The 23,103-nt window shown below is 36.0% G+C and overlaps 1 protein-coding gene across 2 annotated transcripts in view; it reads right to left on the bottom strand.

Annotated features, from left to right (window-relative positions):
* Positions 1-23,103, bottom strand: part of ADK (adenosine kinase) — a 265,612-nt gene that overhangs the window by 193,263 nt on the left and 49,246 nt on the right. For both annotated transcript variants that reach the window (XM_064716993.1, XM_064716994.1), the window contains exon 4: positions 2,165-2,243. In XM_064716993.1, the coding sequence (XP_064573063.1) occupies positions 2,165-2,243 (79 nt within the window). The remainder of the gene's footprint in view (positions 1-2,164; positions 2,244-23,103) is intronic.

Genomic DNA, 23,103 nt, shown 5'->3' with positions numbered 1-23,103 from the left:
AGTGTGGCTACCTCAGCACTCTGAACTTATTTATTGGTCCTTTACTTTTCAGTCACCAGATAAGCTTCCCAAAATATCGTTTCTTTATCCCATTACTTTCAACACATTAATATATATTTAAGTTGGCTCTCTCTAAGGTTACTTACACACTCATTCTCTCCAATAAGCCAATGAATATTGCTGCAAAAACTCTTCCAGAATTTCTAATTTAATTTTTGATTTACATTTCAACTACTTTTTCCCTATCATTCCATAGTTTTTTCTTCTGCTAAAGCTTACAGAATAACAGCTTCTTTCAAGATTTCCAGAATTCACTTTTTTCCTCTCTCTCATTCTCCCATGTCTCTTTTTAAAGTCTTTTAGTGATGTTATGTTATTCATGCACAACTGTTTAAGTTTCAATCGTATTTAAAACAGAAACTAGGAGATGACAAACCTTCTGGAGACAAATACAATTCCAGATGGCAACTGGAGCTGAATGAGGCTCCCAGCTCTGAGCCAAGATAAAGAAACTTTCACTGACAAATCCTGCTCAGTGTAAGAAAGGCATATTGACACAGAAATACCTACATTACACTGATTGAAATTTCATCTATTTCCTTGACTCTATATGGGTTCTGTGTACTTCATAGTACAATTATTGAACAATGCCTGGACTGATAGATAAATGACAGTTAAAGAATGAAACATAGTTTACCAATAAATTAGCCAATGCCACAGAGGTCACTTCAAGAAGAGATGGAATTAAAATCCTGGGCTCTTTGAACACTTCAGGGTTTAGAAACTCAGAGTTTATCACATACATTCATTTGTAAACCTCCCCAAACTAAATGCAGCAACAGAAGGAGTATTTCATGTCTCTCAACTAATAAACAGTTCCAGAACTCCCTCCAAAAGGTTCTCCTCTAATCAGCTGTCAGGAAAAGGCACCCCCTTTACACCATTGCCACAGGTTAAGCACCAATGATATCTAACAGAAAATTATTCCAATAACTTGAGCTCCATTGATCAAGAAATCTTTCAGAAATATCAAAAGCCAAAAATTGTCTTGACCCCATGGTTAAAAAAAAAAAGCTCAGAATGCTGACTATATTTTAAAAACATACCCATTTCAGAATGACAATGCTATATACATTAAAACATATGCAAGTTTTTTTTTAATTCAAAATATTTTCAAGACATTTGGGGTTTCTGAAAATGAAAACTTTAGTAAGGAAGCAACAACTGTTTTGTAGAAAGGAGCAGTAATTATGACAATAATTTTTCCTTTTTATGGGGGGCAAAGGGAGGAGCAACCTTTATTATAATATAATTTTATTTCTTCCAAATGTGCATTTAATGCTATCTGGCAGTCAGTTTTAACTACATAGGAAGCCTCAAAGTTAATATGCCAGGATCATTAACAAGAAGCTCCTAAGTTCCAGTTGTGTATTTTTAACAGAATTTTTACATCTCTCATAATATGAAAATATGCACACAGGTATATGCTTGAAAGTGTTGTGACAAAAGGCATACTTTAGTTATAGAAAACCTAACACACCTGAAACTAAACTCATCATTACTGTTGCTCATCATACCCATAGCCAGAAACATTCCCACTGTATAAAAGAAAGTTTTATGTTTCAGTCTTTTATGGACAAACTTTGAAGTTCTTACAGGATAAATATGGTTAGAATCACAGAGCAATGCAGGCTAGACAGGACCTCTGCAATTCTCCAGTCTAACATATCAGTCAAAGCAGAGACAGCCTCAAATTTACATTTGCCTGACCGAAGGACTCATCCTGGCACATCATGAAAATCTCCAAGCACAGAGACTCCACAACTTCTCTGTTTAACCACTGTCGTTGTGACTTTTCCCAGTGTAAGATTCCTAACTGCAGCTAGCAACCTTGTCCTTGCCTCTTCTTCTTCAGCACACATCTTTGACAAAAGCTTTTCACTCTTGCTACACTGGAGGTGTAGCTATAACTTTTGCAGAACACTTGTGAAAAGACTAAAGAGCACAACTACAAAACAAGTCACATACAACACTACCAGCATAGGCTGAGCAACAGAATCACAAGTAGCCACTCTGCAGTGCTCATGATGAAACAGACAACACAGAGCAGATTCAAACACAGCACTTGAAATTATCAATCATTCTTTGCAGACGAAGAACAAACCTGGGCCACTTTAACGGAATTTTGAGTGGAACCACCAGCATGATATTCTACTTTGAACTTTTTCACAAGTTCTTCAAATCTGTTAAGAAACAAATAGAGAAAAAGTTAAATTCTGCAATTTTTTTTTTCCAAAACAAGTAATGAAGATTAGAAGTAGATGACATCACATTACTTGAAAACAAGAAATTCACATAGATTGACTGTTACACATAATGCAAGCAGGAAAAATGCATTTTGTATTGTGATTTGAACAAACTCTAAGTATGACATCAAACTGAACTCTTCACCTAAAAGTTGCAAGTGGAATAAACAACCAGGGGGGAAAAAATTATCTGGAGCATAAACACAACTGCAAACTGTTAGAGCTGAACTGTTAAATTGGTAAAACATACGCGTGAAGAAAAAATACATAAATGAAGATATTCAGATGCTTATTCCACCTCATTAAATTTTATATTCTGTTTCTAGCTTAAGAGAGAAGACTGAGGAGATCTGGTGCCTAGCTCAAAATTAACTTAACCCAAACAGTAGTGCTATATTTTAAGATTTCATATGAAATAGTACATTTAGACACATTTAGGTGAAGAACTTTGATGAACAAATCCAGCAGTATGTGAGAAAATTTGATAACAGAAAAGGTATCTCCAGGTGAACTTTCAAACCCTTCAAGCCATCCTACTATGAAAATATAGAATTCTCTGTCAACATTCAGTAGTATATTAGGTTTGAATACTAAAACAAATATTTGAACTTCTAACAGAAGTATCTACCCTCATATTTCAGATGACATTTTCTGGTTGAGAGCCAGTGACTGTAAGGCACTGTTCACTGGGTAGGATGTGTGCTACAGCTCTGATCAGAGGATACAAGCGCTCAAGAACAGTCTCCTCTCTGGTCACAGGCTCTAGAATAGGGAACTGGAATGAGGGAGTAATGGAGTCTGCAGGAAGGCTATGCACAAACACTGCATCATGACCTTCACTTCCAAGTACACTTCAAAATGAGCAGATCAAACAGCAGGACCAGCAACCTCAGAAGATGTCAGTCTCAGAAGTACTCCTGCAAGCCAGTCAAAATGCTTACAGTAAACTTTGTTTGCAGATATGAGGTTCAAAATTACTTTCATTACCCTAATTTTAACAGCATAGATTTGCCTTTAATGCTTATTAACAACAACAAACAAAGCTCGCCCAGTTAGACATATTCCAACACATTTTATTGTGTTTACCTTTAACATCATTTTAAGGAGTGACACATCTTTATTTCAATCACAGTGCATCTACCAACCCCACCCTTTCTATCCTCCTCACAACTCCAATCTTTGAATATTATGTGAACAACAGCTTTGGGGATAGATTTGTCAAACAGTGATTTGTTTGTTTAAAACGTTTTTATTTTCAATACCATCTTATTAATAAGAGCATTTTTCTTTTTACAGTACTTTCCATTTAAAGTGTTTGAATAATGAGCTACTTACCCCTAGTGAACTACCAATGGGCAGACAATTAGAAAGAATCAAGAACTAAATTACTACATATGCTTTTCACAGTTATCCACACTACTAATTATCCACCAGTTCTAAGTCAAGCAATTGAAACCTTAAATGATAGCAAGTAGCTGAAAGTGGGAAAAAAATAACAAAACCCAACAGGTCTCTTAACAATTGCTTTTCAAGCAAAGACAAACCATTATGAACCAATTAAGTATTTTGGCAATATTTTTTCTTTAATTTACTTAACATTTTACCTTTTCACTCAATTTGAGTATGTACTGGGCAGTCACATGGTTATTTTTGTATTCTTGTATATCTATAAGCATGCAAGTTGATATTTTAATTCTTTTGCCTAAAGGAAATTCAAGAAGTTTCCATGTCCACATTATTTAATGGCACGGTAAACCTTGCAAACACAGTATACTTGAGTTGAGCACCCATGTAAGCAGCTCTACGTCTAGGTAAGTATGTGTTCAAATAATTATCTTGTGGTTCAAATGAAGAATAAAATACAGATTATCTGAATTTGGAGGGGAAAAATTGGAAATTGCCATAAAATAACATCTGTATTATAAAAATTTCAAGGTGACAGCTATGCAATCTAATAATCTGAGCAAATTACTTTACAATTACTTAATACAGTAAGACAAATGATGGTTACACTAAAAGATTGAACATAAAAACATGTATGTCCTTGTTTTCAAATTAAGATGGTGAATTTAAGATCTCTAAATATCTGCTACATGAAATATAATGAGTTTATACAGCTGCAACTAAAGTAAATTTTGCTGGTCACTTTCCATGATACGACAGAAAGACAATATAAATTCTCTTGGTTTAATCCACAAGAGCCTGAATTGCATCAAGAATGACCTCAAAATTCAGAATGCTCACAGTTTTTTATCTCAAGATGAACAGTCAGATGGACATTTTTCCCCAAGTCAGCAGATGGCACAGGCAGCGTGGGAACTCAGACGCTGTCACTGAGCGCTGCCCGCCTGACCTGCACAGAGAAAACTCATTCCAGCAGGCCTCAGAAACACAGAGCTTGCTTTTAGAAAACCTCCCCTTGAAGGAAGCAAGTCCAACTGCAGAAACTGCTCCATGACTCAGGAATGCTGAACAGAGCTGCTGTGTGTCCTCACAACTAAGCTGTTATCACACTTAGGAGAATTCAAGAAAATTAGAACCTTATGAGCATAATGGAATATCATTTTTCCTTCATGTTCCATAGTCGCTGGCTTTTCTGGGTATTTCTAAGGCTGTTCTGTATCTGAGAATTGTGACCTTTTTCCTGACCTCACAACATACCATTACCTTAAGTAACAGAATAATAAATCCCACAATCGGCACCATATAAAGGGGCCTCTATTTTTAGTACCATGAATTTGTCCACCACATTAAAGCATATTTTAACAAAAAGAAGTTTGCATTTGCAGCAGCATATGTTTTCAGCTGTGGCACTGATGATCACCTCTAGCACTGACCAAAGGGGATATGTTAATGTTTTGCTCAGTTACAGTAAAGCAATAACACATCTGTCAGTTGCTTTTTTTTTCCCCTTCTTCAAAAGAGAATGTACTCCTAATTGAACTTGATACTGGAAGGTGAGGCTGTTCACTAGCCTCACTTTTGGCAGAATTAATGGTTATTAAAAAAAAATTATAGGGTGGTAGTAGAAGAAGCTATTACACAAAAGAGCACAAACAAGAAGGAGAATATAATCTGCCTTTTTTTTTTTTTTTAAACAAAATACACCTCCTTACTTCACAGGAGGTGGAGGCTGATTTTTAGAAGTCACAGACTCTTCTAACATATGCCATACTGTTACCTCAATGTGGAGATAGCTGTTAAAATTTTCCCCCAGTAAATATCTTTGCTGACAATTGCAACACCCTGTTTGACTCTCAGACCATTCATAACCTGAGCATCACTAGTCACTTTCTCTGTGTGCTCTTACTAAACTACGTGTAAACCTTACACTATTCCTTCTCATAGCACCTCTTTTAAATGCATGATTTACTGTACTGTAGAGAAAAATGCTTTTGCTGTAATATCTAATCCCTTCAGACACCTGAAAAGACCATCTGTGTCAGCTCCCCCTCTGACCAGCTCTTGCCTCTCACCCCAGCTCTCTCCCAGCCCCTTCTCAGCCAATGCAAGCACAAGTCACTTCTGTACATTTTCAAGGCCCTGCAGTGCAAGGCACTGAACATACCATCCTTCATTCGCTACATTCACATTTACAACAGCCTCCAGGCACAAAGCTGTCAACAAAAATAGCTTTTCTCTCACTAACCCATGATATCATCCAATGTCCAGTTACTAGAATTTTCTATGACTATTAGCAAAACTACTTTAAATCTTCCTTCAAACTATCTTTCACCATAATGTCATAAAAAAGTCATCAGCAAGGCTGTGTGATTTCCCGAGGCTACTCTCCAGCCTAATAACTGGCAATCCTCTCGTGGATCGATACCCATCTCTCATAACTTGCTTTATACACAAATTCTGAGGGGTTTGGAGCTGGGACTGTCTTCTTGTTACACAGCAACAGATACACTCATGTATGGCTCACCATGGTTCCAAAATCAAACTGACAAGAAAAATAAGCACATAAAACATTCCCTACAACCAAAACCAGGCAACATAAGGCAGTGGAGCTACACTACAGAAAATTAAAGCAATTCAAGTAATGCTGTTAAGTTTTATGACATAACTTATAATTAACTACAAAAAAACCCTTTTTGAACAGTAAAATAGCCACAGAACACCAGTCTTACACTGACAATGCACCAGAAAAAAACAATTCTGATGCATATGTCAGAAGCTACTTATCTGCAAGAAATAGAGAAAAGTAATCTCTTGTTTTTCAGCAGGGTATGTTGCCCTGGATATCTTCTGATATATCTGCTTATTACCTAAGATGTACTCAATAGCACACATCAGCAGGAACTACACAGAAAAAAATCACCTGCCAAAAGCAGCTAGAGAGGAGAGAAAACTATTTTTTGCCCTTTTGAATGTCAGATAATAACAGCCTGAATGTAAGACAAAAATCAGGCTATTTCATATAACAATAATAAAGTATTTTCAGTGGATTTTATAATTTGTTTGGTGTTATAAAAATCTTCAAAACCACTAAGATGGAAACCTCTTAAATAATCAATAAAAGGTTGCAAGCTGCACCTAAGTCTATAACTCCTTTTCTTTTAAGGTTATGTTCTAGCTGGGGATGCAGGTGCTGCTGATACCTCTAAGAGAGGGAGGTAGACAAGGATATTGTATGTTTTAAAGGTGTTGGATGACTTTTAATTAGATTTTAATTAAAAATCATAATTAATGGTGATTCTGACACCTTTGCCAGATATTTATTTTTACTGGCAAGAAGCAGTCATATTAAGACATGGCAATAGCTTTAAATGTTCAGCTGTGAGAAGAGCCAGACTAATATGCTGACAGTTAGATGTTTGATCCTTTTAATTGCATTTTTTAAAAAAACTACTTAAATCTTCAAATTAAGTAACCTGTGTCCAATTGTCTATGAAATCACTCCATAAATTTAAGAAGAAAGTATGTAAGGAAGGGAGAATCATATTTTACAACCTGTTTTAATAATAATAAAAGCTCAGTAAAACTACAAGAACAACACCAAATATTATTTCAATCTTTAAGGAAACCCTCAAGGAATAAAGCAACACAAACAAGGAAATAATGCCAAATCTGCATCCTGATTGTTTTGCAGGGCATGGCAGAAGTAGTTATGCGTACATCTGGACAAGGCTGTCATCTGTCACATTCTCAGTTTCATCACCGCCTGGGCCAGTGCCAGAACAATGCAGGCAGCCACACCGCCAGGCAGATGGGGCACATGTTGTTGAAAGACAACCTTCCCTGGTCAGTGTTAGCAGGCAAGCTGAAGCCCTCATAATCTCATCCTAAGAAAAATCTAATTTACATTTAAGAAAAAGGTCTAATCTTGAGATTGAAACATGATAATTAAATCAGAGTGAATTATTGTTTTAACAGAAATAGAAGGGAGAATATTTTAGAACTAATTCTGTGGGTTTTTAAAAAGTGCAATTCATATTTTTAACTCTAATCAGTGTACTAATTTCTCTACCTAAATTGTACAACTCTGTGTTCAAAGTTCAAACCCTAGAAAGGATAGTTACATATATGAACACTTTCATCCCTAGTCTCTGAGACAGAATGAATTGAGATACAGATATAATTGGTTGCTCTTACTTAAAATTGAACCTGAAAGAGAAAAAAATCCCCTTTTGAAATGAGGTACAATCACAGAGGTACATGAGGAAACCTCATAACAGCTGCTTGGCAGTGACTGACTTTATGCAGAGCTAGTTCTCCTTATTAGCTTGGCACAGAATTAAAGGGCTTGGGAAGGGGTAGGGGAGCAAAGGGGAAGAACGAAGCATGCTAAGAAGGAAGTATTGCAGACAGGTTAGCACCATAGCCATATAACACAACAGAAAGCTAAATTTGTTAGGAATAGGACTGCCACAATTGAATAGAGCACATCATCATATTTTTCTCCTTTATTTACTGAAGTTCACAGAACGGTGACTCTTCATGGAAGCATTTACTGCTGCAAACTAGAATTTCACATGAAGTATTTTCCTAATCACCTCATCCAAACAAACACCAAATGAAAAAAGCCAGTAATTCCAACCAGGTTAGGATTATGAGTACCAAATGTTATTATATGAAAAAAGAAAAAAATGCATAGGCAAATTGCAAGATTCATAGCTTTGAAATATTTTACCACAAATGTTAGTGAGGTTTAAAAAAATGCACTTAAATGTCATTTTGATAAAAGCCAAAAGAACATTTTCCACATGTGTTTGCATTTAGGCATATTGAAACAAGATGGAAGAAGTAACAGTCATTCAAACGTGAGGTTAAAACATCAGCTCTTAAGATCATGATTTAAAGAAATTTCTCAAAGTTTTTTGTTTTGTTTTTTTTTTTTTTTTTTTTTTAGCAGAGGCAAATTTATGCAAGTGTTCTTGAAAAGCACCCCCTTATTCCAGATTATCTGGATATCTTCCTCCACATTATCTCAAAAATACATATTATTACACTCAGAAGTATCAGCCACAAGGCAAGTTTTTCTGTTGATATTCTAAATGGTGTAGGAAAATGAAAACAAACCCCACAACCCTCCCACTCTATACCACTAGGTAATTAAAAGAGCACATTTCTGACTGTCTGAAAACACTACAAATACCTACACTATAGATACACAGAGCACCTTTTCAAGCCTTAAAATTTTTGTATAATATATAATTACCATTACATCCCTCCCTCTATTAAATTTCTATTCAAAATATTTTAAGAAGTTTCATATAAGGGCAGTAATTGAGAACGCCATTAATAAAGAAATTCTGTCAGTTCAGTAATTCACTACAACTGTATGCTTTCCTCCCACTGTCTTTTTGAAGGAAGATCTTCCAAAACAACAGCCAAGACTCAACCACTTTGTGGACACATCTAGGGATTTTCACCACAGAGTTTGTTGCACAACGCTGTGGGCAGGAACAGCTCTCTGCCCTTATGCGTAGCCAAGAAGGATCAAAGGGCATTGCAGGCAGGGAACAGAATGGAGCACTGACCTTCTCCATCCTTGCATGCACCAAGTCTGCTCTGGAGCACAAAGGAACACGGTCATTTCCTTTGTTGTTTCTCAGCACCATTACATTTACACTTGCTCCTGATGTTCCCAGTATCCATCTGGCAGCTTGTGCAAGAATACTACTTCAAAAAAAAAAAAGATTTTTTTGACTGCTTCTCAGAAGTAGCATGGGAAGAATATGTGTTTTATGAGACCTACCAGCAAATTTTTTGTGTCCAAATTTACTTCCTAACTAAAAACAGTAAAAGGGCAAATTGTTTATCATATTACAAAGTAGTGAACTTAATCCTTTTATCATCAGTATCTTTGATCTACAATAAAAATGCAGGAACAAAAGACTAACAGGTTTTGAAAGTAAGACTAGATTTACAAAATTAAAAGCAAATTAGAGATCATAATCCTAATTATGCAACAAATATAAGAGACTGCAATAGATGCTTCCCACTTGGCACAGTAGAGACCAGGTGTTAACTGTCAATAAACCTTTAGTGAATGCTAATTCAAACTGCTGTTTCACAAGCATCAACTTACTCCAGCTCACATCAAAGTGAAAATTTGTTTAACTTAATAAAGTATTTGCCAAGAATATTTTAATATTAAGATTATTTAGTCATCAAGACATCCTAGACTGTATCTTTGCAACAATTTGGATTATCTAAAGCTGTAGTACAAATCATATTAAACTGTAATGAACTGACAAAAAAAACCCGCAAAAAATCCATAGGCACATTCACACATGGTAGACAGAAATATTTTACTATAGAAATTTTACAGTTTGTACTTTAATCTGTAAATACATAAAAATTGTAAAAAATGTGTTAGGTGCAAAGTTTGGGTTCGGATTTTGAGCCAAAAAGATATTAGAAAGTTTTGCAGAGCTGTTTCAAAACAGAATTATAAACTAATTGTTCCCATGCATCACTCAGATAAGAAACATTTAATCTAAGCAATATTCTCTATTAACACAAAATCCAACATAATGGTGACAGTTGTTAACCACAACCTAAGCCAATTTTTTTGTGTTGAAGTAATTTAAATGGTTCATGTCAATGCAACTACATTGCTAAAACATCTATTTTTCTTCAACCCTCGTGCTATTTTAAATTCTTTAAATTGGTAGACAGTTGGCACATTTAAACCAGGAAAACATTAAAAATAGATCAGGAGATATAAGTAGACCAAGAAGACAGTATGCATGTACTCCGAGCTCCTATTAACATGCAGTGAATTGTTAATAGTTTTCCTCATGAACAAATGATGAGCACAGAAAACCCTGCTTAGAGCACAACCATCAGTAAATACCAAGAGATATTTTGTGTTCAGTTCTCTTTATCCTCTCTGTTTCTCAATACAGCTCTGTCTTCACTATACATTAAGACAGTCACCTACCGATAGTAGGAAAATCTTGCACGCTATTGCAGGTAAACTGACTCTGATACTCACACAAGTTTATTTATAGGTTTCTCAACTGTTTAGACCCCAACACTGCTGTCCACAGTGTAGATATTTGCCAAATTTCTAAAATGTCTAATATAATTCATCTAGACTAACCCAGTCCAAGCATTGTGAGTTAATTAGGAGCAGCACACACTGGTAATATCAGAATCACTACACTGGAATGTTTTAACCCATTCTGTAGAATGACCATAGCAATATGAGAAGCTGAGTTAAAACAGAATACATTGAAAGGTCAACACCTGCTAATAATGCAAAAAATTTATCTCAATAAGGTAAGAGAAAGCATTCTTTTTTATCTCAGTACTCCATTTATAAAACAAGGGGAAACAAAGAGCTTAATAATCAATGGAGTGTAAAAATTATTAGCTCTAAAGGAAATATCCTTTTGCCACCAAAAAAGAAAGGAGTCTTCAGATATGTAATCTGCTTTACAGGAAGATGTGTAAACAAAATAAGACATGTGTAAAGACTGTAAGTGGCATTAGAAGTACCAAAAGTGACAAAAGACTTGATACTCAAGCTATTCTTTAAAACATTCCCTTACAGAAGAGGGTTTGGGAGTCTTTTTTATCCTGTCTTTCAACAGTTTGCCCTAAATATTTGCCTTTATTTTTTTAAACAAATGAATCATCTGCACTACCCAAGTCTGGAATTTCAATAACACAAAAACAAAGCAACCAGATCAACAGCTTTGATTAGTTACTCTTACATTAAGTTTTTTCCTTGAGTGTTGATATTGTCATCTCCAAAACAAAGCCTCCCATGCTATATCAACAAAAAACCTTCAAACCTTGAGGGAAGAAGTTGAAGGAGAGACCACAAATTGCACACAGAAAAGCAAAAAAAAAATTAAATACAGTCTTCAGCAGGGAAAAAAGCAAAGATGCTAGTTAATCCTAGAAAATAATGCATAACTTTAATGAATTGGGAGTTCTCTCAAAGGCACAAGCTTTTTATGGTGCTCCTCTACTTAGGAAACTTTGCAGCAGATTCCTCTAGAACTAGGGAACACGTTCAAATTTTACAAAGTGTATAATGTTCTCAATTAGGAAGCAACTATATTTTCCTCTCTATCTCTAAAATGTGACTATTTTCAATTAACCTTCTTCCTCAAAAATATTTCACTATTATACCATTACCAGGCTCTTGCTAAATTTTCCAGGTTTTGAGATTTCATAAACATGATAATATAATAATAGTAATAGTGAGTGCATGCTTATTCTTATAGGGAGATTAGTCTCCATTTCAGCACATTTTCTAGTTGGAGTTTTAGTTACTTGACAGAATATCTCCTGCAGAGATTAGCCTATTATTATTTGCTACAGACCCTCTCTGAAAGCAAGCCCATTTTCTCCAGATGACTCATTAACAAGCACGACAGAATGAAGTGTTCCAGCCTGAAATGCCAACAGCTAAAAATAACTCATCCCACAGCCTATGACAAGTCAGTCCGTCTCTTCACTCCACAGGCACCATCTCAGAGGGTCACCTTTTGGGGGGGAATTAGCATATGCAATGAACTGGGGAGGGCAGGGCAAGGCACAGGGGCACCAACCTAACAAAACAAAGAAAGAAAATCACAAGCTACAGCAAAGCTACAAGGGGATAGTACTGCATAAGTCACTTCCAAAATCAGTGTTCCAAGCAGCACTTCAAAGACTAATTTCACAGCAAAACAAGTAATGGACTTAAAGGAAAAATAGAAATATTTGACACAAATAAGACAACCCTGTGTTTTCCTCTGAAAAAAGTAATTTTGACTTCCCCTGTCTGCAGATACCCTGCCACTACACTAACAACACCCTGGTGGTGACACCCTGTGTAACTGTTCATGCTTTTATTAAGAAGCTTATGGTCAGCTGTCATGTTGCACAGAATTCCACCAGCTCTTTTGCTGAACAGTATTTCTAAAAAGATAGCATTTTGTCACAGGAGATGTGCATTAAAGAATTTTCCTCCACTCCCAAGAAGGCTGCAATGAAGGAGGAAGAAACTTACCTTCCTATCTTAGAGCCTGCAAAAAAAATTAATCTCTCTTTATGAAGTACAGAAATACATTGTGGACCATGAAATCACAGACTAGCAGGTTAGAGAAAACCTTTAAAGGTCAACTAGTTCAAGTGCAATAAGTAAAGTATCTTTACCTGGAACAGGTTGCTCAGAGCCCCGTCCAGCCTCACTATGAAAGTACTGAAGGATGAGGCCCTTCTCCTGACCCCTTCCAACAGGTGTGTGTCTTTGCTGTGCTGAGGACCTCAGAACTGGCTGAGCACTCCAGGTGAGGTCTCACACAGGCAGAATGCCTTCCCTTGACCTGCTGGCTGTGCTGCTCTTCAGGCAGCCCAGGACACTGTTGGCTGCCTGGGCTGTGTGCCCACCATGGCTGGCTCATGCTCACCTTTCTATTGTCTCATGACCCCAAGTCATCCTTGGCAGGGCTGCTCTCAGCCCATTTTATCCCAGCCTGATTGAGAGCAGGGGCTGCCCTGAGCCAGGTGCAGGACCCTGCTTGCACTGGGCCTTGTTGAAGCTCATCAGGCTCACATGGGCCCACTTTTTGACACAGCAAATCCCACATAAATTAATTTCTTTGTCAGGAAAGCCACTGAAACAAAACACCTGTGCATTAACTACCTCGTAATTAACTGTTTCACAGTTACCACTAATTTGATAATAACATTTTCTTCACAAACTAATTCTTAAGAAAAGATTGAAAAAAATGGAGTTTAATGCAGAAAAGTAATGTCTAGAAACAAGATGGACATCTTAACAATGACTCTTCAACACAAATACTTAGAAATGCTTGTTGTATTTCACAGTCCTTCTCTCTAGTCTCAAATACTAGTAATTAAGCCTTTGAACTGAGTGGATGTGAGCATAACTACATTGTTACATAAAATCAGAGGAAGGTGAGCCACTTCAGCTGTTTAAGCAGCCTTGGTCACAGTTGCACACTGCTTTATTACTGAGAATACTTGGCGCATTACACTAACGTTAGCATGGCTGAACTGCTTGCAAAAGCACATTTGCTCTTACGGCCAAGGCTGGCTGGTGTTTGTCACACTACAGCAGTAGTACCCAATTGAAACACATTTCAAAATGCAGTTTTTGCTGGCCTTGTGAGACGATCCACAAGGGAGCATTATTGAGTAGAGAGCTTAAAGATAGCATCACTATCTATACAGAGTGGGTGACTCCCCTGTAACCTTGATTATGCCACTCTGTCCACAGGCAAAGTCAATCTTTTTCTAGTAGAAACTCCTTAGTTGTTGTTAGAAACTCATTAGCATAGGAAAAATGTCTCAAATTGGAAAACTATTTCCCTCTTCAATGTTTATTCATTAATTCTGCAAAACCAGTAAAAATATAAAAGCCACCCTACAAATGCTTTCTGACATCAGGAAATACAAGAAAAGCAAGTTGAAGAAACAAACATTCTCTAGGTAAGAATGACTGAAGGTTTTCTGCAGAGACATAATTTGTATCAAGACCATACACAAGTCAGTAGCAATGGAAACATATAAAAAACCAACTTGAACTGATGTACCTTACATTTTCTCATTTGTATGCCATGTAATCCTTCAAGTATGAAATTTCAACCAAGGTGACTTAAGACCAACATTTAAACCAATTTTATATATTTTATTTTAATTCCTAAAAATCTAGGCTTTTAAAAATATGTTCTTAACAGGTTATAGTAAAAGTCACAGTTAAGTAATAAATTCAAAATCAGTCTTCAGTTTTAATAAGTAGTTTGATATAATGGTGAACCCTAATTTGTTTGCTTTTCCTAGGGAGTAGGAACAAAGCAGCTTTGAATCACAAACAATGCCCTGCAGTCAGTAAAACTCATGAGGTATTAATTTACAGTTTCATCTGTGATCAGTTAAACTGAATGTAAAATCTTAAACATCTTTTTTAAAAAACACCACAAATAGCTCAATAAGATATTTTTTCAAGAGTGCTTTAACAAAAACCATACATTATTAACTACTATTGTCAAAACAGAGCCAAATGCAAGTTGTATTTAAAGCCTGCATTCTAGTAACTAAAAAATTGTGAAAAATGCTATCCTTCAATATCTAAGAAGTTGATACAGAGATAACCAATAGTCTTCAAAAATCACTTTATTGACTTTTAAGTCATACAAGAACAGTAATAAAAGCAAAAGTAACATTAAAAATTAAAAACCCCAATTATCAGAAAGTAGTATGTATATGTGCATATGTATAAAATACATTGTATGGATGAGTGCATGTATTTAGATCACAAGTCAAACACTTGGAAGAGAAAAATGAATCATGTGTAAAAATTGGAAAAGTTGCACAGAAGACCAGAAATCAATCTTCCAGGAGATTCTTCAGTTCTGCTGTACAGGAACCTGCACGATCTCCTCTGTCTCTTTTTTCATTCATATGTACATATCCCTTTTTCCACAGTGTAAGATGCTCTATGCACAAGGACATCTTGTCATTTCAGAACCACCTTCCATTTCATATTGTGCTCTGAACAGTTCTACATAAAAAATAGTGTATGATCATATTGTCAAAGACCACTGGCATGGAGATACCACTGGTTATCAAGACAATCATACTGCTGACAGCTACCGTCACCTTAGTGGAGAAGGTAATAACTGCCTGTATAAATGTGGATGGTCAGTTTCAGTGTAAAACAAGGCAAATTACTTCAAATCACCTTCAGAGATAATGAGGAGGCACATCCTCACTGAAAATACTCCCAAAGGCAAACCCTTGTGTGACATATACAATCATCACATTGTTACTGGAACTGATATTAACCATGCATTTGTGAACTTGTAGAAAGAACAAGTACATCCACAAAATGAAAATATAACATATTGCTGGACAAAGATACATCCTGAAGACCTGTAGTATTTAATACTCAGAGATGTTTCAAAGACCTTTTCTTACCTCTTTTTTCAGTTTAGATCCTACAACAGAGAAATCAGATTTGGCTGGCAAAGATTATTAAGCTAAATCAAGCTACAACAGTGCAAACTGAAGAGCTCTAAAAGGCTGATCTGAAAATCTGGAAAAATTGGCTGAATCTGCTGTTCAACTGAATACAGGATTATTTTAATATGCTTTAAACATTTAGGGCAGGAAAATGCAGAAGCAATGGCAATGACAATCAAGGCATCACATACAAACCTCAAATTAAGATTTTATAAGACAAATAACTATATTTTCCCAAGCCCTTATTGCAAACCATCCAGATTTAAGAATTTAATGCCTGCATGTTATCAGCACAATTCTTGAATGTGGAGAAACCAAGAGCTTATATAGCAAAAGAAAATAAGTCCTAGATACGATTTTTTTTGTTCCTTAATAGGCAGAATCACAAAAAAAGTATTTTTTTCAAATCCTTTCTTTGCAAACCTGCATTTTATCCATAACAGCAGGCCTGAAGATAGCAACCATTATCCATGCGTTCTCTTATTCCTGTTTTCGAGTAATGGTTTCCAAAATATTTTTCTGAACCTAATTGTCTTCCTGCTCTTTTCTCCAGCAAAGATACATGAGAATTTATCATACTGTCCTCTGAGCAAGAAAATTTAACTTTGTTTGTTATTCAATTTAATTCCTACCTCGTATTTTTTGAAATATCTGTTCAACTCCCTTATTCCCCTTCAACTATTTCTGAGAAGCACAGAGGTTTTTTAAGTGATCTCATCTGCAGACCTTGTTTTGTTAGCTGGACTGTCTCCTCTATTTGGAAGAATTTTCTATTTGTCTGGTTAATGTCTTTATTTGGTGGTCCTTTAGGAAACCATATTAGCTCTGTGTGACCTTTTACTGTTGAAGGTAAATGCACCCTGCAATTCAAACTTTTAGAGTATATCCAGGTGGCAGATTTCAGTCATTCCCAGGCCCTGCACAAGGAGAAGGAAAAGAGAGTGTGCAGACAGCTCCTCACACACGTGTCTGTCTCACTGGTAAGCACAGCAGATAGGTTAAACTCCTACGAACAGTTACATATGGATAATGCCTTTAAAAGTCTGGGCAGAATTTACACATTTAATTTATAACTAATCATTTAAATAACATTAGAAGTGAGGCAACTGCATGTATTACATAATTAGGTATAACATTCAGAACAAGCACCATGATCTGCTTAAATCTATTATATTATCAGAGGTTTCAGCTCGTAACAATAATCTGTTCACAAAGAACTAGTTTCAGTTATACTTCCCTCAGGAAAAATTAAATCTTCTGTAACACATTATTGATAAGAAAGTATTTATGTACACTGTTTGGCCTAGTGACTTCCTTTATTTCCCCCTACTTGAATGCACCAATTTTTTGGTTAATACAGTAAATCCGTTGTATTAAATCTGAACCTGATTAATGATGCACTGTATCAAGCTAAGTAGAATTCAATTAGTGTATAATTGATTAGTGTGTAATTGGAGCAGAGCTCTAGATTTACCAACATTAATTAGGATGGCTTATTACAGATAATTTATGTTATCATAATATAAAACAGAAAATAGAAGTACTTGGTTTATCAAGAAAGCTTAACTTAAGATCAGGTGGACATCCTCACAGATTAGAGAGCACACAAACTAATGCCTGCAGAGTTCTTCCAGACACGTAAATCATAAGAAGCTAAGTCTTTTAAAGAAAGTTAAATTGCTGATTAACCTTTTACCCTGGATTTCCTAAGCAATTAGACCGTTCATACTAATTTACTATAATAGACCATTCTAACAGAAGAGGGTACATCTCCAAAGCTGCTACAACTAAACATCAGATCCTTTCAGTCAGTACACAATATTGCCAGACTGGGAACAGAAGGATGATTATTACTTTCAAAAATTAAAACCAAACCAAAATTCACCCCAAAAAAACCCAAACCACCTTTAAGGTTAAAGTGTACAAAGCATATGCCTTTATTAAAGCAGCAGAGGGAAACAAGTAGCAGCAACCCAGCTACCAGACCTCATCCATATTTGCTTAAAGCTCCTTTGGATGGTAACTCCAGTCTAGACAGAGGGAAGAACCACACATTCCCCTGAGTACACTGCCACAGTAATTATGTTCATTATCTTGCATGCTAACAACAAAGATATAATAATCTACCAGTGAATAATTCATACATTGTCAGGTCCCTCTATCATGTTCATTACTAATGGCACTACTCACAATGCAAGTTAGAAAGCAATTTTTTAAAAGATGCATTTACTATATAAACAACATCCTGAAGTCATTTTTACCTTCTTGGCCATTAACAAACTTAGTACCAGTAGAAATATGGTTGGGTTTAAAGAAATATGGGTGAATAAATAACTTTATTATATATTTAAATTAATATCAAGCAAGAAAAGTCAAACAGCCAGTCGGCAAGTTCACAGATAAAAGTTAAAAAAATTCTTTAAGAAGTAAGACCTTAACACTTTTTATTGTAAGCTAACACCAAAAGAAGACTCAAAAAGCTTAAAGAACAATCATTGATTCTCTCCATCTCCTCTCCCAATGCTGACTTCATTCATTACCAGAATTAAAACATCTTACCACTATTTTTATCCGAATAAAATATTTTTATCTAAATACTTAGATAAAAGTATTTAAATAAATACCATGTTTATCAAAGAATCTAAACAAACATCAAATTTAAGCACACACATTAACATAACTGACCTACTTGCCTACTATAATCAATAATTACAGCCTCTGTTCATTATTAAAAGTAAATTCAATCTCCATACCTACTATTTTGCCTCTCATTTCCACTTGAGTTCATCAATTTCTTTTATTGTATCTGCTGAACTTCACTTGGAAAAGTTGAAATCAGTGCATCTTTATCTTTTTCAAAAACTGTTTAAGGTTTAGAACTGCCATAACTTGTCTTACAACGCACACATTTAACTGAATTCCCTGAGACAATGTACTTAGCTTCAATAACCTGAACACAGTAAGGCACAAAATGCCTTTCTTCATTTTTTCCCACCCCTGCTCTCCAACTCTGTACTAGTCTCTCCAAAATATTCTTATAGGCTAACAGGCAATGTAGTTACACACATTATTTATTCATACAGCTTAGCACCAGTGCTGCTCTCCACATATACAAGGTATCAAAACTATAGTGAAACACAACAGGAATAACCACAATTGATCATCATGTTCTGATTTAGTTTTTGCACACTTAGGAAAATCCATTCACACTAAACAAACAAAAAATCAGTTTCCTGCTGAAGACAATAATGAATTAGCCCGTGTCAAAAACATGACTTTGGCAAAATCAAACACCAAAATGATGAAACTAATATGAAGTTAATTCAAAGCATATGCATCACCCATGCCCTTCAGCACCAAGAAAATATTTAGCAGAAACAATTGGTTCTCAGGCTCCCCTTGCACATTTCCATGACCATTCCACTTCTGCCTTCAGTAAGGCACAGCACTACGACACGAGCCCCCTGTCATAAAGGGCACCTTCACAAACCTGGGGTTATGCTTAGCAGCATTAAGAATCTAAGACAAATAACAAAAAGCTCAGTATGCAGACATCCAAGTTCAGTTGTATAAAAAAACATTTAAAGTTTAAGAGCACTCTATGGATCAGAGGTCACTACATGAATGAATGAATCAATTAATTAATTAATGCACTTCTTGCCATTAATTAAGTAATCCAAGGTAAGAGAATTAACTGCCTCAAGTGGTTAAAAATTTCCGATAACATAAGAGTATTTGCCGATGTCACCTACACTTGGTAATCCAGTATTTAAGTTGCTTGAAGACTGTTACACTCCAAGTTTCTGTAATTTCACTTTGATACAAAACAGTGTACATTTCCACATGGCCTACCTGTATTTGCTGGCTCCACCAACCAGCCACATCATTAACAGTTTACCCAGAATATTATCACCAGGTGCAAAGGTTTAGAAACAAAAAGAGTTCAAGTTTTACTTTCACACACCTCCCCCAGCCATTGCTTCTCGGGGTGACTTCAGTATCTGACATCTTTTCAAACTTTCTAGTATACTTAACTTCCTGATTTTCCAAATCAGCATCTTCTGAATCTAATATGCTAGCAAATCATTCTCAGTTATTACACAGGAAAAGGCTTTTATTTTGAAGGTTTTATTAAACAGACAGAATGTTTGCCAGCCAAATCTTCAAAGCATACCAAAAAATAAAGGAAAAGAAATGCAATGGTAAAAAATGTGATGGTATGTGGAAACACATTTTAACAAGAACTCCAGAAATATTCAGGTATGTTTGATTTTTAATAGGTTACAATGAAATTATTCCCTGAACAAACTGTGATAGCCTTTTTATTTCTTTCCCAGCACTGCTGTCACTCCATTATCTACTTTATTACACAAGTACTCATGCTCCAGTTGGTCTCTAAATAAATCATCCTCATGTAAGTAAGAGAAACTAGTTCCATTCTTAAATTATGAAATTTAGATCAATTTTCTGGCACTTTAAATCAATGTAACTAATGGTCCAATTTCAAATCAATTTGATGCATGTAATTTACAATAAGCATGCACATCTTTCCTCTGAAAGGCTAACAAATGAATTTTACAACGACCACACCATGACTATGATAGGAATTCAAACAAGTTAAGAATGCTCAGCTATAAAGTTTAAGAAAAAAACCCCAAACAAACCAACAAGAAGACACAAGCCTCTACCTCCAAACCTTTGAAACTTAGCACATGAGCAGCACATAAAAGGTCAAAGTGCTGCTCTTCACCACAGTGACCCAAAGGTACTGTCTGTACTGTCCAGCCTCTCTCATCCCCAGAAGTCAGTCATTTTTTTCATGCCTGGTCTACTGACAATTTGAGACACGCTGGTACTTTTTCCAGAAGTTTAAGGATAGAACTGATTTCTCTCTCTCTCAGTCACCAGTGATACAATAACAATACTCACCAGAAATCCCAGTTTATTGATACTCAAGATCTGGTAGACATAGAAAAAACCCAAAACTATTACAGGCTGAGGAACAGTCATCAAAAAAAATCAAATCCTATGCATTAGAGAATCAAGGTTCAGTCTAGATGCTCAAGTTTAACCTCAAAACCAAAGTCACAAAACCAATCCCAAAGAAACAGCTTAGTACTCTAACAGTTCAAGAAAACTGAAGATGATTTAACAGGCTTCAAAGCAAATAACAAGAACATGAAAATAAAAAGTAAACCTCAGAGAGGACAGTAGATGCATCATCTATCAAATTCCTCCTCCCTTCTGTCAAAACTCAAACCACTTTCTCTCACTTATATCAAGAGTCAGAGGTGGCAGCTCCCCAACAATGCTGCTTATATCACTCACTACCCAGGTGGTGCAAAAGCACAACTATTCCACGTCTTTCTTTTGCTACTACCAACAATTTTTTCTATGTTCTATTGCTATTTAATATCCATGAACTTTGTTTTACTTAATTGATTTTTCAAGCAGCAATTACTCTGACATCTTAGTATTGCAACTGAAATTAAAAATAGAAATTAGACCTAAAAATCCTGCAGTGATGTTAAAGTCTCTATTAAAACAGTTTGTGCTAAGCCTAAATGCAGAACTTGAACTGCAAAAACAGGAGCAACCAACTATTACTACTCCAAATTCAGTTCCTGAAGAGCCAACTTTTTATAAAATCTTAACTGTATGAAGACATCCCTAAGCTAACAAACAAGCATTATTAACAGGCAGTACATGCATTCCAGTCCAGTCCTGACTTCTGTCTTTTCTTTAAATCCAACATTAGTGGCTATTCTTTTCCCAGAACAGTGTGAACTCTTCCACCATGTCTTCACTTATTTTTTTCTTCAAATAAGATAAAAGCTTCAAATGCATTAACAGCTATGAGCCCAGTGGCAGCAGTCCCACATTTGCAAGATTTAACAATGCCAATATAAGCATGCAGATAGCTTGTGGATAGTAGTGCATTGCCCCAACAAGTCCTAGATCTAGAACTCATTTCAAGCTCCTATTTGTGGAGCCAAGATGGAGCCAGACAATTAGCTGGCCTCAGGAGTAGCCATGCATTGCACAAGTATTTCAGGGCAGCTGTCACACTAGCTCTTGTCTGCTCCCACAGCCTGAGTTCACAGCAGCTGAGGCAGGTAAGGCCTGCTCCTGGAACATTCTAGCTATTTTGTTCTGTCCAAAAAGAATTCCGTTTATGTCCTCACAGATCACTCTGCAATGGCAAGTTAAGTGAAATAGGTTGGGACAGATGAAAAAAATCAATTCAGAAGAAGAGGAAATCCAAACTAGACACTAATATCAAGGCACCTATACAACACATTAGTTCAATCTGTCCAGACAGAACCCAGATTAGCTAAAGGTCTTTTCCCCAAAGGCTAATTCCTGCTGTGTTTTTAGGATTATACATAACACCCATCTTCCCAATTGGTATTCCTGCATGTAATTCCAGTGAGTCAGCTTAATTAAGCATCCTTCATTTATGTATTAACACTGACTGAGATAACCTACAGTCTACTTAAAAAACAAAAAAAGCAGCCTTCCAAGTCTGATTTCCGGAGCCGTAGTAACCCATAGCATTATACATCAGAAAATCATGATACTTCCCCTCATCTCCCAAAACCAGCCATAATCTCACCTTTCCACTGCAAAGTCCACAGAGGAGGTAAGGTTAAAGCAGAGTGTCTGCCCCCAAGGTAGGGTACTTGGGGCAAATTACTTCCACTCTATCAGCACCAGAAAGAATTAGGCTAACACTGCTTTGAATCCTTGAAGATCAAGCCTGTACCACCTCATTCCAAACCCATATTTGCATGATGAGAGAGCAGGAAGAAAGAGCAAGTCCAAATGAATTCTTCATTCTGCTAGGAGAAATTGAAATATCAAGCACAATTTGGAAAGCAGTAAACATACACATCCTGGCTAACAGAAATGTGCGTATTAACGTATAATACACTAAATACACTAATTTTATACTGTTTAGATACACATTTAACACTTGCAAACAATTCTTCAAGATAAACACCAGCTGAAGTCTGCACTTAATTCAATCAAATGTTCTTCATTAGGATCAAAGTTCATCCAGTTCAACAAAGTTGTTTTAAATAACGCCAAGTACTCAGAGACAAGTCCTGATGTAATATGAGAAATGTCCCTACTCTGTTCCCTCTCATTGCATCTTTGGGAGTTTAATGCAAAATTTAACATCTGCATACGTCTTCTCCTACCTCACTTTACTAAGGACTTAACAAGGAAAAATAATTCATATCATTAATTGTCAAGATAGTGCTTGCAGGATTGTCATTCCTTTATCCAACCAGCTTACCAATTTCAGCATGCTTCATCTTAGATCAGTTTGCATGCCTTAAAACTTCCAGAC

The sequence above is a fragment of the Zonotrichia leucophrys genome, chromosome 6 (genome assembly GCF_028769735.1).
Source record: "Zonotrichia leucophrys gambelii isolate GWCS_2022_RI chromosome 6, RI_Zleu_2.0, whole genome shotgun sequence".
Classification (NCBI taxonomy): Eukaryota; Metazoa; Chordata; class Aves; order Passeriformes; family Passerellidae; genus Zonotrichia; species Zonotrichia leucophrys.
Note: the sequence above shows the minus strand (reverse complement) of the source record. Positions and strands in the feature narration are given on the sequence as shown.